Source organism: Meriones unguiculatus, chromosome 1 (genome assembly GCF_030254825.1).
Source record: "Meriones unguiculatus strain TT.TT164.6M chromosome 1, Bangor_MerUng_6.1, whole genome shotgun sequence".
NCBI lineage: Eukaryota > Metazoa > Chordata > Mammalia > Rodentia > Muridae > Meriones > Meriones unguiculatus.
The window spans coordinates 69,742,510-69,760,199 of NC_083349.1; the positions used below are offsets into that span (position 1 = coordinate 69,742,510).

Below are 17,690 nucleotides of genomic sequence, written 5' to 3' on the forward strand. Positions count from 1 at the left end.
CTGAATTCTCTCTCTGCAACCTGTCTCTCTATAACTGTCCTGGTAAAACTGCCCCCCTCTCTCTGAATTGCCCATTAAGTAGCTTCCCTTTCCTCTCTATTCTTGTGAGAGCTGAGCATATCCTATTCTGTCAAATTTTCTCCAATTTGTCACTTTTCTGCCACTTTCAAACACGGGTGCTTCTTTCTACAATCTAACTTTACATTTTTTGTTTGGGATTAAAAGTGTGTACCATCACACCTAGACCTAAGCTTTTCTTTACCTGAAACTTGCTCTATACCAGGCTGGCCTTGAACTCAGATCTGCTTGCCTCTGTCTCCTAGACTAAAGGCGTGTTTGAAGTCTATCCAGATCACATAGACATAGAAGGCCTTTGAATGTGGTCTTTTGCCAGAACAGCCATGTTCTGAATTAAAATTCTTCTACATCTCAGAAGCTGGCTCTTTGCCAGTGAATTTCATTTCACTGCTTGGAGTTTCCTGTTATCTTCACCCACTACCTCCAAAACTGTCTGATAACCCTATCAACTAAAGTCTGTTGCTATGCTTGTATCCATGATGTTTTCTCTTAACTATTTTCTCTTTTCTTCTTTTGCATGTCTTGTACATGAAGCAGTGTAGGTCTTGCCTCTGACAGCACTGTGTTTTCATATGCTTGGACCATGATGCAGTCAGAGTCTTCCAGAAGACAAGCTGAGGTGCTGCTGTGCTGAATCTCTTCAGACTGGCTTGCTCTGTGGTCACTGAGTTCCCAGTCTGTGCTGATGTGACATTAGAGAAAAGTCTCCCCAGGCATGGGAGTGCACCCCTGTGATCACAGCCCTCAGGGGCTGAGATAGGATAGACACCACAACTCTGCCTCAAAATTAAAATAATTAATAGAAAAACAAAACAAACAAACAAAAACAAAAACGTAGTCTTTCGCTTGAGCAGAAGTTAATCTGTTGTTTCAGATGTGTTGTGGCCACGTTGAGGAGTCAGCGTTGCCTCCACCAGTGTTGAATATAAGCAATCTAAGGAGGTGTGGGTGGTGTGGGAGGGTGGGGGGTTCTCTGTAGGCAGGCCCTTGGTCCATATAATACCCCGGGAGAATGTTCAGGTCGAGCCGCTTGGTCTGCAGTGTAGTGCTCAGCTAGACTGCACTGTGCGCTGTAGGTCTGCATGGTCATGTAACCCTCCTGGCTTTCCTCCTGGGTAGAGCAGGCGTCCTTGGACTAAGTACTCACCCTGTGTAGGAGACCGCCTTCTGTGCAGAGTGCTAGGATCACTACAGTCTATCAGAGCTTCTCTGCGTCTCGGATACTTGTCCTCCCCACAGAAGTTCAGCAATTATGTTATCTGGGTTTTCCTCATTTCCACAGAAATGGTCCCTTGTACACTTCCTCCATTGTAGTAGAAGCAGAAGGCCCTCACAGGTCTTAAGTTTCAGGTGAAGAGAGAGAGTTTAAAAAAAAAAAAAAGAAAGAAAGAAAAAGGAGAAAAGAAGAAACTCTCTTTGTCTTAGTGGTACACCACCATCCGGGTGTCAAGAACTCCAAGGATTCTTCAGTACTGAGTGCAGCCCTTCAGTCTTGGGAGCAATAACTGACCCTCTGTCCAAATGACAGAGACAGATCTGGGAAGGCTGTGTCCAAAGCAGCGTCTCTTCTCCCCTGCGTTAGACTCAGTGGCCACGAGTTCCTCCATCGCCATGTCCAAAATTCAGATTTTTGTAATATGTGTTCATCATCTGTCTAGTTGCTGCTCTACAATCCATGAAGCACGTGTTTCAGGAATAGCTCTTGGATAGCTCTGCTGTGCATTTCTGTGCTTCATACATGCCCCCAGATATAGGTAACAGCTGGGTCACTGTGGATGCCTTTCACCTGCCTCTGGGTTGCTAATGGGGTTTTCAAGTGTCAGGAAATAGCTCTGTCTCCTCTTAGCAATTTAAAGAAGACTCAACTGGCTTCCTTCACTTTTAAAAATAATTTTCTGGAAACCACATCCTTAACAAAGGTTGTAAAAAAAAAAGTTAAGTACAGTTGTGCTGGGGAATAATCAGTACCTTCTGGAGAGTGTACTGCTCAGAACATAATGGCTAAAATTTAAAAATATATATTTTGAATTTATCAAATGGAACATTTTGTGCTGAATTAGATTTGAAACTCCATTTTCTTCAGCTATATTTGTAACATGATGGAAGCTTCAGTCGCATCTAACTTCTCATAGGGAATATTTTAACCCATTTCTATTCTGCCAATCTATTTTCTTTTAAAGGCTTACACCCATTTCTATTCTGCCAATCTATTTTCTTTTACTTGTATTTGCCCTGTGATGAATGTACACAACTTGTCAAGTGTCATAATTATTTTGTGAATGAAGAGACACGAGCTCCCTGAGATATGCACTCCTCAGCCTAGATCTTATCTACATTGGTAATGCCAGGCTGGTCCTGCAGGAAGTGTCTTGATAGATTTGTGGTTACCTGTTTCCTTCTTAGTTCCATTCAGAGACAGGAAAGCATTGAATGTCTATTGTTTACTCTATGCAAAAGGGTAAAGAGGCGAGGCAAAGACCCTTTGCAAGTGTGCGCCCCTATAAATAAAGGGGCTGTGGACAGAGTCCATGATTGAGTGCGTGTAATTGTAAAAACAGTTTGTTCTGTGTGTTTGAGTGCTGTATCCCCAGGATGATTCCCAGGACTGCTGCGGAGAGGATGGAAAGACAGGAAGGAAGTCTTTTCCTTCCAGGAATTCATTCATCATGTCACACTGATGTGGAGAGCTACAACGGTTAACAATCAGTTTCACTCTTTGCTTCCCATTGTTTCCTAACCTCAAGAAGATGCTTAATGGTCAGAAGGATGCTATTTATAAAATGTGCATCTCTCAAACTGTATCCTGAAAAAGACCACAAGAAAATTTAAGGAACTGTAAAATATAGACATGGCATGTCACAGTTGCCATTGTTTCAAGTCTGTGAGCTTGAATTCTTTCTTTTAAACACTATTTATTATCTTTATTTTATGAATGTGAGTGTTTTCTCTGTATGTGTGTCTGTACACCCATGCATGCCTGGTGCCTTCCGATCCCTGGGACTGGGCTAAAGATAGACAGTTGTAAGCTGCCATGTGGGTGCTGGGAATTGATCATCTTGAAGAGCAGGCAGTACCCATAACCACTGAGCCAACCCTCTAGCCTTCTTGAATGCTTTACTGATGTTTTTTGGTGAGTGCTTTTATCTTAAATTATTCATGAAAAGTCAAACTAACCATCTTACAATTTTTTAAATTAAATAATCTCTAAATAATACTGACAAAGTCTATCTGTATGAAAAGCAATCTCCTCTGATTTGCTTTGTTTGATATATAAGTTTTACTTCCTTTGTATATTTTTTCATCCATAATACTGATCATTTCTAATATATCTGCCTAGGATCTTCTTTATTAACAGATTAAAATATAAGATAGAAGCTAAGAAATTAAGGATTTTGTTCCCACCAACCAAGGACTATTCATGGAGATAACCTAGAACCCCTGCACAGATGTAGCCCAGGGCAGTTCAGAGCCCAATTGGGTTACATAGTAATGTGAAGAGGGACTGCCTCTGACATAATCTGATTGGCCTGCTCTTTGATCACCTCCCTCTCGGGGGGAGTAGCCTTACCAGACCATAGTAGAGGACAATGCAGCCACTTTTGATGTGAACTGACAGACTAAGATCAGAAAGGAGAGGAGAACCTCCCCTATTAGTGGACTTGGGGAGTGGCATGCAAGCAGAGGGAGGAGGGAGGGTGGGATTGGGATGGGAGGAGGGAGGGGCTTATGGGGGGATGCAGAATGAATAAAGTGTAATTGATGAAAAAAAAAAAAAAGAAAGAAATGACTAGAGCCACATTAAGCTCTCCTTTCTTGCCAGACAGGGTTAATCTTCTGCTGCTGAGTCACATCCCACCCAGGAAGCAAGGAGTTTGTGGATGTGGCTTATGACTCCAGGATCAGTCCAACTCTTGACCTCTTACTTCATTGATTCCTTGAGTAGAGAACTATAGATCAGGTTAGAGTGGAGTTTTCCCCTGGTGAACCTGACAGACTTGAAGCGCTCACATCCACTTCCCAGCACTTCCTTCTGGAGGGCTTGAAAACAGGAGCCTTAAACCTTGCTAAGACTTCATTTGTTTCTCTCTATCTTATTCTTTCATTTCTTTTTTTTCCCCCATAATGTGCTCTGTTTCAATAGCAACTTCTAGTGCTTTCTTGAACTAATGACTGTGTGGTACTCATACGTATTATAGATTGTTCTAAATTAATTATGATTGCTATATTTTAATGATTAAAGGAATCCAAAGTAATAGAAACAATATGAGAAAGGTGAGTATTTCTAGTAGTTTCAATGCAAAACCCAGATGAAAGAGGTCCAACTTTGGTAGCGTCCTTCACCATCTATACTTTTGTGATGTGTCTGCTAGGAACCATGTATGCTATATAATTGTACTTTAAGGATAAACTGCATGAGGTCAATGATAAAGAGTTGAAATATACCTAAGAAATATTTTATGTGGAAAATCATGAGCTGGAAAGGCAATGTTATATGTACAGTAATACATGTGACCATTTTTATGGTGCCCAATCCTAACAAAGGCAGTTCAAGGTTCTTCTTTTGTGGGGTATGCACCTCCTGGTGATGATCAATGGGACTGGAAAAAAAAATCATTCAAAGCAGCTGTATATTTGCAAGATGGAGTCATACTTAGTGTCTTATAAAATGTCTGTAGTCAAAGGACAGGCTGCCAAGTGACAAGCAGATGAGACCATGGTGACGGGAAATCCTCACGGCAGTCAGCAGTACAGTTTTAATGAATGCACTAAGTTGCGTGTAGTAGTTTAAGTATTTGGAAGTTGAAGTGCTCCTCACCTGATTTGACTCAAAATCTCCAGCAGCTCATAGAACATAGAAGACCTCTTTCCTCCAGGAGAGTAGAGGCAAGTAAATGCAGTAGGTGACTGAGGATAATGTGCATTAAAATCACAAATTGTTCTAAATGGATATTGACTTACATAGGTAAACAGTGCCACAAGGGAAGGACACCTCCAAATTATTCTTAGTGTGTAAAATCTAAGCTGTACTCCACAGTCATATGGAGTAATTAATCACTACATCTAGGCTTTCCATCTTGCTGGAAATTTCCTGGAGTGGCCTTGGACAAGTCACATCACCACTAAGTCATTCATCCTCAAGATAGGTACATTTATCAAATACTGTTTATATTTTTAAAGTGCTTATCTGATATGTAAGTCACACTGCTTTAATTCCGGTTCTATATCCATGATCATTCTGGTACTTCCAGAGGTATACTGAGTGCTCTGCATGCAACCCCAAGTTAACTTACATTTTCTTTTCTTTTCCATAGAGCAAATCGGCCAAGAGATGTTGGAAAACCTTAGTCATGACAGAGAAAAGATACAGCGAGCACGTGAGCGAGTGAGTATGAATCATTTCATCATTTACATGTTCATAAATAAGAAGACACAAAATAACACTTTACATTGTTTTGTGTCCATCATTGGGGTGGACACAAGACAGTAACGGTACAGCTCTAAGTACAAGTGCAGAACAGTGGTGAGGATGAGCAAGAGCCAAGAGAAGGAAGAGAAAACAAGGGCGTGAGATGACTGAAAAGTAGATGGCTCTTTCCTCATCTCAGAATTCGCCCAGATAAATAACTCCCTGACTAAGGAAGGAAGGCCAGGAAGGAAGATTTTGTGGTGTATCAATCTTTCAGAACAAAGATTATGAAAATATTGACCTTCATCCTTTCTCAACTTCAATTCATTTCCATTTACATTTTTAGGACTTTGCATATTAAATATTAATTACCACAGGAATGTTAAACCCTGCCTGTCTATGAGGGATTTGCTTTTATATCTAATTCAAGTATCCATTTTAAAGTTCCTGGAATCCCTCATGTCATTCTCCAAACCTAAGGACTGTGAGTCTCTGCTTGTGCTGCTGGGCTGTTTTTAGTAACTGGACTTCACTTACTCTTCAGATACTCTAGAATCATCTGAGTGCCTATGCTCAATTCTGTTTTCTTTTGATTCCACATGTTTTTCCCATTTAGCTTCGGGAAACAGATGCAAACTTGGGGAAAAGCTCCAGGATTCTGACAGGGATGTTGCGAAGGTAAGAGCCAGGTAGGGAATGATCTTGTTTCTCTTTAACTGTGGTGGTCCCCCCCTCCCCCACCCCCACCCCCTGTTGGATTGGAGCATTTCACAGGCTGCTGGATTTGTGCTCTTTCCTCCTAAACTGTGTCAACACCCTTTGAAATAACAGAGCACTGATATTAACCCTTTTTTGTCAGAGACATATAATGGGTAATTCAGATTAGGGACAAGACTTTAGCTTGGGCCTACCTCAACCTATGGAAAAGATTAGGGTTAGACAAGAAGCAGCTTTTATAGCCTGAGGAAGGTCCATGGCAGGAGCACACAGGCTTTCCTCTTCCTTCTCATGGAGGGAACACAGGCCTGCCATCTTGCAGAGAACACTGAGTGCTGGCTTTGCTCACTGCTAAGAAGAAAGCTGCTTGGGAAAACCTTGTGACTTCATGTACATATAAGAATGTCACCGTTATCAAAGTAATCTGAGCTCATATGTGCCCACAACAAATCTTTTAAGTACTATGTGACTAAGCTTTGATTGGTAGGAAACATTTGGAAGAACATAAAAAAGGTAAATGAATGAGGATGGGTCATATTCTAAGTGTTTTGCAGTTACTTATTTTATACTAATGCTCTAGAAAGTAAAACAGTCATTTACTGTGATATGTGAGCATGGAGCTGTACGTGGCTAGGTGAATGAGGAGTGCTGATAGTGACCCCAGAAAGAACAAACTCTTCTTTGCAAACTACTGTTCTGAAACAGCTAAAGCCGTCTCCGCTCGTGCATCCCTGTACAGCACGTGCTAATGCTACGTTTGCGAAGCTAAACATTTATTGTGTAAGAGCCAAGGAAATATATAGCTGTTACGTGTTGAGACTGGTGTGATTCTCTGTGACCCCATCTGTGGTGACCCCTGTTCCTTCCCTGGAGTCCCCATCCCAACTCAGAACAAAAACCTGCAGGATCTTTGCTTAAGAGCAGTATATAAACGACCTAAGAAAGATTCAAAAGTCCAAAGAGAAGAACATTAGCAATTGAAGGAATGCTTCAGTGCCTAAAGACAATGAAAAGAGCAGAGCTGCCTTTCCTGCTTCCCTGGGAGGCCCCTGCCATATGAGCTGTAACGAGCATTCTGCATATGTCTCCATTTTGTCAAATCTCATTAAAGAGTCCTCCTGCTTTCTGTCGATTGAGCTGTCCAGAAATCATTCATCATTTTTAGTGTTAAAAAAAAAACCTTGTGGTTATTTAAATAATATCATATTAATGTTAAAGTTCAGCTGTCACTTGATAGTATGGCTTAATCAGATGTAGCATTTAGGAAAAATAGTTTATTCCGGCTCTTCGTGGCTTTCAGGTTGGCAGATTCAAATAAGGATTTATGGCTTTCTAAACCCATGTGCTCCTGCCCACATTTCTGCTTGATGTACCTCACCCGTAGTGCAGGACACTGCACAGAGTCATCTCAACAGATCGAACACCCTTTCATATTGTGTTTGAATAAATTCCCAAGCCATTTAGAGAGGGTGAAAACACAGCTTCTGCAGCCTGTGGGCTTTCTGGAGGGAAACCACACTCCTATGGGGGCTCCACATGCCTGCCGAGGAGAATAACTCAGATGCAGTCTGCCTGGGCTTCCCTTTGTAGGTGAATTCAGCTCTCTACTGATCCACCTCCTCTTAGGGTGTGTCTAGAGCAATGGCTCTCAACCTGCGGGTCACGACCCTTTTGGCGTCAAATATCAAACATCGTGCATTTCAAATGTTTATACTACACAACAGTAACGTTTGAACATAACAGTAATAGTTTCAAGTAGCAACAAAATAATTTTATGGTTGGGGTGGTCAGCACAACATGAGGAACCGCATTAAAGGGTTGTAGCATTGGGAAAGCTGAGAACTGCCGGTGAAGAGGGTGAGCAGAAGTAGAAATCCCCCAATGGACATGCTGTGCCTGAGCCAAGGATGCTCCAGGCTCTCTTGGTGCTCCGTGTAGGACAGTGTGTTTCACTAGACACAGCTGGCATGTGGGTATCTGCCAACACACCAAGAAAAGCACTTTCAGTCAGTGCTGTAACTCAGGCTTTGGGAGCCAGATGCAGAGTGGTGGGTTAGGCTTTTGTTTCTAATTACTATCCCACATGCTGGACAGTTATTTTTCTGCTGGAGAAAATGCAAACATTTTGCCAACCATTTCATTATTTGGGACTTATTTCCAAAAAGTCTCTCAAGACAGAGGACCAGTGCTCATTTGTGTACTGGCTCTGGCTTGATGTTTTGTCCTCCTTTCTGTCTCCGTGTTCACATGGCATTCACTTCACGGAGGAGGCGTATTGCAGAAGACACTACCTTGTGACCCCTTGTTCACACTAGTGCTGCACAGTCACATTGGGTGGCAGCAGGGGCTTCTGACTGATGGAAGAGTCTCATAGTGAACCCTGTGCTCACAGATCATCTTCACGGATGTGTGAAAGAGAGAATGTCTTTGAATCGTGCTTTTACGTGATCTTTATATGGTAAATTTTGTGTGGCTGAAAACAAATACATACCAGATAATTCTTATACAGAAAGATTCCTGGTTGTTTTCATTTTTGCTTTTAAATTTGTGCAATGAACAGAAATGGCAGGACATCATCCATGAGCTATCAGGTCACTTAACAGTGTCTAGTCTGTCCTGAAGACAGGGGGCCCATGTTTGTCTGCACCAAAGCCTATACCTGTGTCTACTTAGTGATCTAGTAGACTGACCAAATTAAGTAAACAACGAAGTTTACAGTACCCAGAGCTTCTAAACCACCACCACCCATGCCTTTTAATCTTTTATTAGCTTCCTTCCTTCCCTCATGTACCTATCTTTTCTTTCCTTTATTTCCCCCTCCTTATTCATATCTTCAGTAAATATTTAATATCTGTATGCGCAGCCCAGGGATCCAGAAATACAAACACATCTTTCTTTGCTTCTATGGTTCCTCAGTGTAGAGAGAATGTGTACAAAAAAATTAAATTATAGAAATTACCTAGTTCTCAAGGAAATTGCTGTCATCCTCCAACTCTGGACTCCTCCTTGCATGTCTTTTAGAAAGATCCAGAAACACCAAAAACCAGAAAAAATAAATACATTAGGGAAATGGAATATGGTTTGTTTAATCATAAACTAAAAATGTTTTACAAAAAACAGTAAGCTATGCAGAAAATATTAACAAGTGTAGGTTAGTGAAATGGCAACTGTTCCAGGCAAGCAGGAATTTTCTTTCATGTAGATATACCATCTTTCCAAAGAAAGAAAACAAGGTTGAAAATTGGTCCATTCAGAATTATAATAGTAAAACATGATATCAGAATGAAGCTGTAGCTGATTCCTGGAAGGTAATTTTTCTTTTCTCTTGACATAGATGGAGAGCTACCTCGGGACAGACTGTTCATTTCCTGGCTCTCTAGACAGACTTTAAATAAAGTGGGATTCAGATAATAATGAAAATAGCTACAAAACAAATAGCCATTCATGTGGTAACTAGGACCGAGGAATGGATTTCTCATTGGCTCTCACAAATGTGATTATTGTAATTGGCTGGCCCCAGGTGTGTTGGATATCACTAGGGGCTCAAGTGTCTCTTCCCATGTGTACATAGACATATGTATGTGCTGATGTACTCATTAATGAGCATATGTGTTTCTATGCATCTGACTGGGAATCGGTTATTTTAACTGGGATTCTTGTTGTTGTTGTTTTTCTAGACAGGGCTTCTCAGTGCAGCTTTGGCTGTCCTGGAACCTACTCTGTAGACCAGGCTGGCTTGGAACTCAGAGATCTATCTGCCTTCCAAGTGTTGGGATTAAAGGTGTGTGCTACCACCGCCTATAACTGGGATTCTTATGATATCAAATAGTGATGAGAATAATAATAAAATTAGAGATTTTCAAGTCTTTTGTTCAAAAGGAAAGGAATTATGATTCTGTTTCTTACACCTCTGAAGAAGAAAATAACAATTCATAATTTATCATTCTTAAAAATACCTGTGTTCTTGTAGAATGCAAAAAAAACTGTAGTCTGGGAGCTCCCTTGGCATGAAGTCAGAAGACATGTTGCAACCATATGTGCCAACAGCATCATCTGTGCTGGTGCCCGGGTCGCAGCAGGAAACAGCTTCTGTATGATGAGCTCAGTGTCATACACGTCACAATGGTCGCCATACATGCCATCAGGGTGCTTCCTTCAGCAGTGAGTTCTGTCTCCCTGTGGCTTGTAGGCCTCCTCTCACAGGGGTGCTACCAGCGTGTCTTCTGCGGCTGACCCATGCACTCACGTTACAGCTACTACAGCCTGGGGAACAACAGCACTGGCCCTTGCGATCACGTAATGTCTAAACATGGTTCCTTGTGTTGGTAGAATGGCAAATAAACATAAATGTACGGTCAGGCTATCCATAAGGTGTGAGAGATGTCCACTGCAGTTTAGGCTCCTTAGAGGTTGACACCTCCTTGACCACAGTCCACAGGAAATACTGTGCTGTGTTCTAGGTGTTCTTGTTGCGGCTGAGACTCAGCCAGGCTTTCAAGACTGTAAGAAAGGGGCCTTAGACATGTGCCCTTGAATGGCTTTTTACCCACAGGAGAAAGCACCTTCTCTTGAAAAGGATCACTCTGTCTTTTTCCTTTTGATCTCACCCTTTCCTTCCTGACCTGTGTTGCTCACTAGTGATGGGTGTGACACTGACTTGCTTAGTATCTCAGGATCTCAGCCTGGAGCTTCTCCAGCCCTTCATCAAGTGGACCTCTTTCCAAAGAAATGGACTGACCTTCTGTTCATTCTCAGGCTCCAGGTGAGACCTGGGCTAGGTACACGCAGCCACAAAGAAAGGAAGCTTCCTTCTTGGTCCTGTGAGTTTGAATAACTGTCCTGCTCATCAGTTGGACTACTGCCTCTGTCCTGTAGCCTCTTCAAGGCCAACATGGTAGTGCTTTACCAAGTTAAACAGTAACTTTTTCCTTATTCAGATTTTTCCAATAACCTCTTGTGCACTGGGTAAGGCCCAAGATTCACACTAGCATGAGGTAAAAGGATCATTTCAGACCAACGTGGGGACTCTAGGGGTATGGAGAGACACTTCCTCAAAAAACAAGCAACAATAACCAAAGAGTAATTTTTTTTTTTTTTTAATTCCCAGAATTTTGCTCTGGTGTCACTGAATGAGACACTCAAGCTGCCTCTCATGGCTAGCTCGAGCTAGCCCTCATTTGTGTCTGACCCTGTGTGATGCTGTATGCCTGCGATCTGATCTAGCCCTAAGCCACTTGGCATTTCCCCCACTGCACAGAGGAGAGGCCCCCAGGACTACAGCAAGGAGCAGATCTAGGCTGTAAGGCCAGCTGCTCCCTAACAAACTATGGGAGGCTGCTGAGGGCAGGGTCTGCGTCAGCCGTTCTCAGGCTCAGTGGCAGACCGCAAGCAAACTGACCAGTCCTCACAATGCCAAGCTCTGCTGCTCCATGACCTTATACGGTTCCATTTCTTCTGTGAAACAACTGCACAGTAAAGCAGTCCCTTAGGTGAGGACACTGTTAACATAAATTGAAGAAGACACACTTGGCTGTTATATGTGGACAGCTGTTGTCCCTTGTCATTCACTTCTGCTGGTGTGGGAAATGCCATACTGCCTCTGCTTCATGGCCTCACTGGCTTCTCCTAGCTAGTAGGTACTACTGGGTGTTAGCTACTTGGTTAATGTCACCTTCAGAATGACTCTCAAAGGCTTATATTGCCATTCTCATTTTAAGAAAGACATTGAGGGGCATGGTAGCAGGGCCTTTAATCCCAATACTTGGGAAGCAGAAGCAGGTGGCTCTCTGTGAGGTTGAGGCCAACTTGGTCCACATAACATGCTGCACACCAGCCAAGACTACATAGTAAGACCTCGGGGAGGGGGAAGAGAGAGAGAGAGAGAGAGAGAGAGAGAGAGAGAGAGAGAGAGAACGCTCATTTGATTATGTGTCAGCATGCTGTATCTGCAGATCCTGGATCTCCCTCATGCTCTTCTGTGGCGCATCAGTGTCCTCACAGTGGGCAAACAACCATTCCAAATGTTTGCTGATTCTACTAAAAGCATAGAAAGAACCTTCCTAGGCCCTGCTCTTAAGATGCACTGAAGCCCCTGTGTGCCAAGGAGTCTAGTATGAGCCTGTTCCTGGGGAGCCTTTGGGGTTCTTATTTTTGAGCATTAATTGGAGCCAGGAAAAGCCAACCATGTGTATGTAGCAGGGGCGCCTGTGCTCCTTCTTCCCACCAGTGTTGGACAAATATCATGGTAAGAAAATGTTATTTTTGCATCTGCCGTTATATCACCTGAGGCCTTGTCCTCACTGGAGAAAACAGCCCCAGTTTTGTTTAATTATTAAGAACGACACTCTGCACAGGCATGGAGAAGTGTGTGCATAAGAGTTAGGCTGTGGCTCGGTTGGTTGGTTCAAATGATGCCATTAGTGCTTGCTCCTGGCTACTCTCACCTCTCTTGTGAGAGGGTCTGTCCCTCTGTGGGAAACAAGCCTTGCCACCTCTGTCTTCTCTATGACACTCTTTCCTTAATTCCATCTGAGGTGACAGCATGGAGTTGAATTGGTTCTGATTGGCTCTGGTCAGATTAAAGCTGTATATATGATTTAATATTCCAGTAAAAGAGATCCTGTTTTGAAGACAGACACATGGCTGAGGATGTGTGAACTCAAGAGAGCAGGCTGACAGAATCAGAGATCTTATCTTTATCATACTCCAGGGAACATCATTTGTCCTCATCAGGCCTCACATCTCAGCCACATGACCCAGTTGCATCCGTCGATGCCATGGACTTCCCTTAAAATGCTAGCATAATCTCACATGTATCACATGAGCTACATATATGTTATTAGCAGCTGTATCTCAGTTCTCTGACAGACCTTTTTACTTTTACCACTTTTTACTTCTCCTCAGTCAGATACAACCAGCAGAAATAAACAAGGGAGGAGATGAAATTGAAAGAGCAATGCACCAAGCCAGGGATCGGCGGTCCTCAGTGAGCGTGTGCTCCCACCAGACGCCTGCACCGACGCACACATAGGTTGAAAATTTCATTCTTGAAAACAAAACAGGACAGAGGTGGGCCATTGGTAGCTAGCTGTCTCCTGTCATTCTTGAAAACAAAACAGGACAGAGGTGGGCCATTGGTAGCTAGCTGTCTCCTGGGGAGTAATGACATGCTGGCCGTCTGCGGAGTGTTTCTCTCCTCTCCTGGCTGCAGCTTCTAGGGTCAGGGGCTCCCCCTCACTCAGCACAGGGCCATGGTTCCGGTGACCAGCCTCAGCTAACCGCCTTTGGAGGAATGAGTGAGAATAGTTGCAAAGTTGTATCCCAGTTCCTGTGGGTATAGTTTAGTTGAAAACATACAAGTTTTTACCTGCACTTTGTCCACATGCAAGCATGTTCATTCAGACACACTCTGTACCTTTGCACTGAGATTTCTGCCCATTATCTCATCACAATAGAAAGGCGTCTTATAGTTTTTCTCCGTTGTGAGCCACAATTTGACCTGATTCTTGAATTACCTTTCTCTTACACCATTCCTTTCTTCCCACATGCGTGCCATTCTTTAATGCGACTGAGTGATGGGAACACTTTACCTTCACCATCAATGCCTTCTTTGAACGCAGCCTTGAGCTGTTAACTTGAAGCAAGACACCCTGGGCCTCCTTATAAACAAGTAATGGAGCCCTCGCCCCACACACACCTTGTAAATGGCTATTTAGTAACATATACCATCACCTAACAGCATTTTACAATTCCAGGCCCCTGCCATCCCACCGCTGCCTGTTCCATTGTGAGTTGAGGGAGGCCTTTCACACCTGTTTCATTAAATGCTGGAGGTGGGGACAATAGCCCAACTTCATAAATCCAGGGTGAAAGTGTCTCCTTTACAACCCTCCCTCCTCCTGCTGCCACCACCATTGCCTCTATGACCACTACCGGGTCGTTTTGTTTGAACACTCGCGCTGTAGATGAGCGCATCCACACATCAATTCTAAAAGGATTGCTGTGTTATGAGATGGCACAAAGCCAGCTCAGTGACAGCTCGTGCGCAGTGCAGGTGGTCAAGCCTCACTGCCACCCAGATCAGAAGTCACACAGCCGAGAAGGCAAGCTTATCTGCACGGACAAGAGCGAGCTATAGACGTACATCACAGACGCGGGCACAAAGCAGGATTTCAGGATCTCGGGGCGAGGGAACCTAACAGTGACAGTTTCAAGGGCATCTCTGGCTAGTTTTGTATTCTTTTTATATATTTGTTTCTATAAAATTAGTATCTTACTGTGCGGCAATTGGTAATTATTATTTATGCTTCACTGCCATTCCTAAAGTAGCTAGGACTCTGTTAAAGCCACCTCTAGGGCAGGAAATGACTCCTTTTCATGGCTGCCTTTAATTTTTTCAGCAACATTTAAAGACAGATTCCTATTTATACCACACAAGCAGGTTTGTCTGTTGTAAACAAACTTAAGTGCTGGGAATTGTGCCTTCCCAGAAATGGTTTCCAGGGAAGCCATAATAAGAAACAACTGCGGGTCACCGGAGACTCTGTTGTCTAGGTATTAAGAAAGAATTCTTTGCTTTTCTAGAAAAAAAAAAAAAGGAAACACAGTTTGTTAAGAAACACATTTAATATCTAAAAATGCAATTAAAATTTATCTTATATTATAAGCTTTGAGGTTGTGATATTTTATTTTAAATTGTTTCTGGCATTCCTTGAGAAGATGTCTCTGGCATGAAAGGAGGAATAGTCATTTTCTTTTGCCCCAATAGTTTTTATAGAAGAATTTGCAAAAAACCAAAAAGGACTTCTATGGCAAAGTTATGTTAAAAAATTAAATAAACTTTATACCAGCATGTGACTATCAATGGAAACTTCAAGGATGGTAACTTTGAGTTGAGTTTAAAGAAGTTTGGCATGGCTTGCCATTAGGGGAGAAGGGTTCCTTAGCTTTCTTCATTCCGTTATACCTCCCTTAGTACCAAGCCCTCAACCCTCCATGTTCTCATCTTTAATGGTTTTCTCATAAGGGAAAATCCTGCAGACATTGTCATCTCCAGTTAGTTAAAGGCATCTGGATGAGGTCCAAACATGCCCTGGATAAGAAAACAAAACAAAAAAGTCACCACACTCTGTTTCAAGCCTTAAGGAAGTAGTTCCTCTTCCAGACGGGCTTCCCTGAGTCTCTAAATTTCCATAATAGTTTTCAGAATAGTCCAAAACCAAGTCCCAAAGTGTGTAGCACTGAGGCACTGTTGTAGAATGTTACTGTGTGCTCGCTAGGTCACGGGTAGTCACTTTGCTGCCCTCACTTCTTAAAGTATGTTGGCGTAAAAGAAGCGCCTCTGTTGATGCTGTCAGAAAAGTTCACCATTCCTCTGCAGATGTGGAGGCCTATCAGAAAGAAGTCCAAGACTGCCTTGACTGTTCAAATACAGTAGGGTTGAGTTAGCCAGGGCTATTTCTGGTTTCATCTATGCTAATCCTTATAAAACTAAACTGATACCATTATTGCCTTTATATTCTGAGCCAAGTTCTTCGGACTATGTAATTTTATAATATAGACATTATTTGGCTCACAGTTCTTGAAGCTGAGAGTCCAAGAGCATTAGCACCTGTTCAGCCTGGGTAAGGGCCCCTGCTGTACTGAAACAGGCAGAGGGTATCACGTGGCATGGAAGAGCAAATGTGCTAGCTTGAGGCTCTTCTATTCCTGCTCTGCCTCCCATGACAGCCCCCTCTTTTAATCCTGGCTATCTCACAAAAGCCTCACCTACAATTTCCACCAATAAGTAGATAAGCTTACAAGTCCCCGACCTCTGGGGAGCACATTCAAACCTTAGCTGTTAGAGATGGTGGGCATCTATAGGAATTAAGTCTGACCAAAGTCCTTCCACCAAGGTTTTTCCCACCACGGGGCAAAACTTGGGTCAGCAACCTGGGTTTAGCCAAAGTAGCCATGTTCTCATCAAGTCAGCTGTGATAGTGTCGGCATCTTCTTCAATACAAATGTTAGTGTTTTACCTGGAGATTTGCTCAAAACTGTCCTCAGCTGGCTCAATAGCTGCCTGTTACCGTCTGGTATATGTGGATGGACATGGGTACAGTAAATAGTAAACTGGATGTTCCTGATGAGTGAGGGCTCAAGGGAGAGATGGACATCATTGGAGATGAAGGAAGAGAACATCCCTTGTCCCTGAGTAGGCAAATGAGATGAAGAAGATTGCAGATGACCACTTGGCTTGACAAACACAGCCTGCCTCTTCGCCCACACATGGAGCATATCAGCTCCTTTTATGGCAGCTTCAAGGTAGTGGCTCCTCACAGCAGAATCTGCTTGCTAGGGTGGTGCTGGGTGCTGTTTGGAACAGCCTTGTTGAGGGTTACTTAGGAAGCTAACAGCTTGGAACCTCATTTGTTCATAGAGTTAACGTGCCAGGCGTCAGTCTGACCTTCGCCTTGAACTTAACCTGCTAAGAAGGCTTTCTAATTCTGAGGGAATTTAAGGTACAAGGGTACAAACAGTTTGGAATCGCTTAAGTAGTTGTAATTGTAAGCAATTATGAAAAGAAAAACCTTCTCGTGTGTCAGGAAAGTATTAAGAATTTTCATATACCTAACTAATGTTACATATTTTTTAAACTTCCTGGCCTTTGAAATAATACTGCACATTGACTGTGTACTGTGTATGTACTGTGCATGTAATTCAGGGGATGCTAGAAACAATGACAGAGTATGTTGATTGTTTCATTACATTGCCATGTTGATTTTGTAAGTGTGTCACTTAAAATGGTGGATTTTTCTATATATTCCAATTAAATATTTCTCACTGAATGGCCGTATAGAAAATAAGTTCGTTGAAAACTTGTCCAGTCAATAAGGAAAGCCATTCGTTTTCAGTTCTGTATACATGATCTGAGGCTGCAGCCTTTTAGCTCTTTTAATCTGTTTGTTCAAGGCCAAGCTATTTATATGGATAATTTTTAAAGCTTCTGTATAAAGGGGAGAAAAGAACATTTTATTTATTCACCGGGGTTTTTATGTGCCTTGAAATTGCATAGATAAAGTATTTTCAAGCTCATGGATATGGAGAAGATAAAAGGTCTCTTATTTTATAAGGCTTTATGTAAGCTTTTCAGATGCACACTTTTCTCATGGCTAGAATTTTTAAAATAAAACATTATTTCACTATTATAACCAGAGTTTGATGTAGGCATTTCTTTTTCCTGCCTTGAGTTACATGTTAAATTATGCATTTAAAGTTGTTTTTACTGATTTTCCCTCTGCACGTCGGCATTTCTCGCATTGGATGAATGCTGCCAGTATTCGCTTACAGTGTCAGGCAGCTGCTTAATGATTAGAATATGCTGAATATTAACTAAGCAGTAGTGAAGAGCTGAGCAACTAGTGTTAGTAAACGGAGTGAAAGGCATTACCTGGTTTTTGTAACATATTAATATGAAGACAAAAAGTATTTACCTCTTCCTCTCAGA

General features: G+C 42.4%; 1 protein-coding gene across 8 annotated transcripts in view; it reads left to right on the forward strand.

The window, feature by feature from the left end:
* Vti1a (vesicle transport through interaction with t-SNAREs 1A) overlaps window positions 1-17,690 on the forward strand; it is a 310,414-nt gene that overhangs the window by 177,332 nt on the left and 115,392 nt on the right. For 5 of the 8 annotated variants that reach the window (XM_060391236.1, XM_060391244.1, XM_060391249.1 and 2 more), the window contains 2 exons: window positions 5,391-5,461; window positions 6,102-6,163. In XM_060391236.1, the coding sequence (XP_060247219.1) occupies window positions 5,391-5,461; window positions 6,102-6,163 (133 nt within the window). Of the gene's footprint in view, window positions 1-5,390; window positions 5,462-6,101; window positions 6,175-17,690 lie in introns of all 8 variants that reach the window. The other 3 variants (XM_060391259.1, XM_060391261.1, XM_060391266.1) reach the window with 1 other exon arrangement.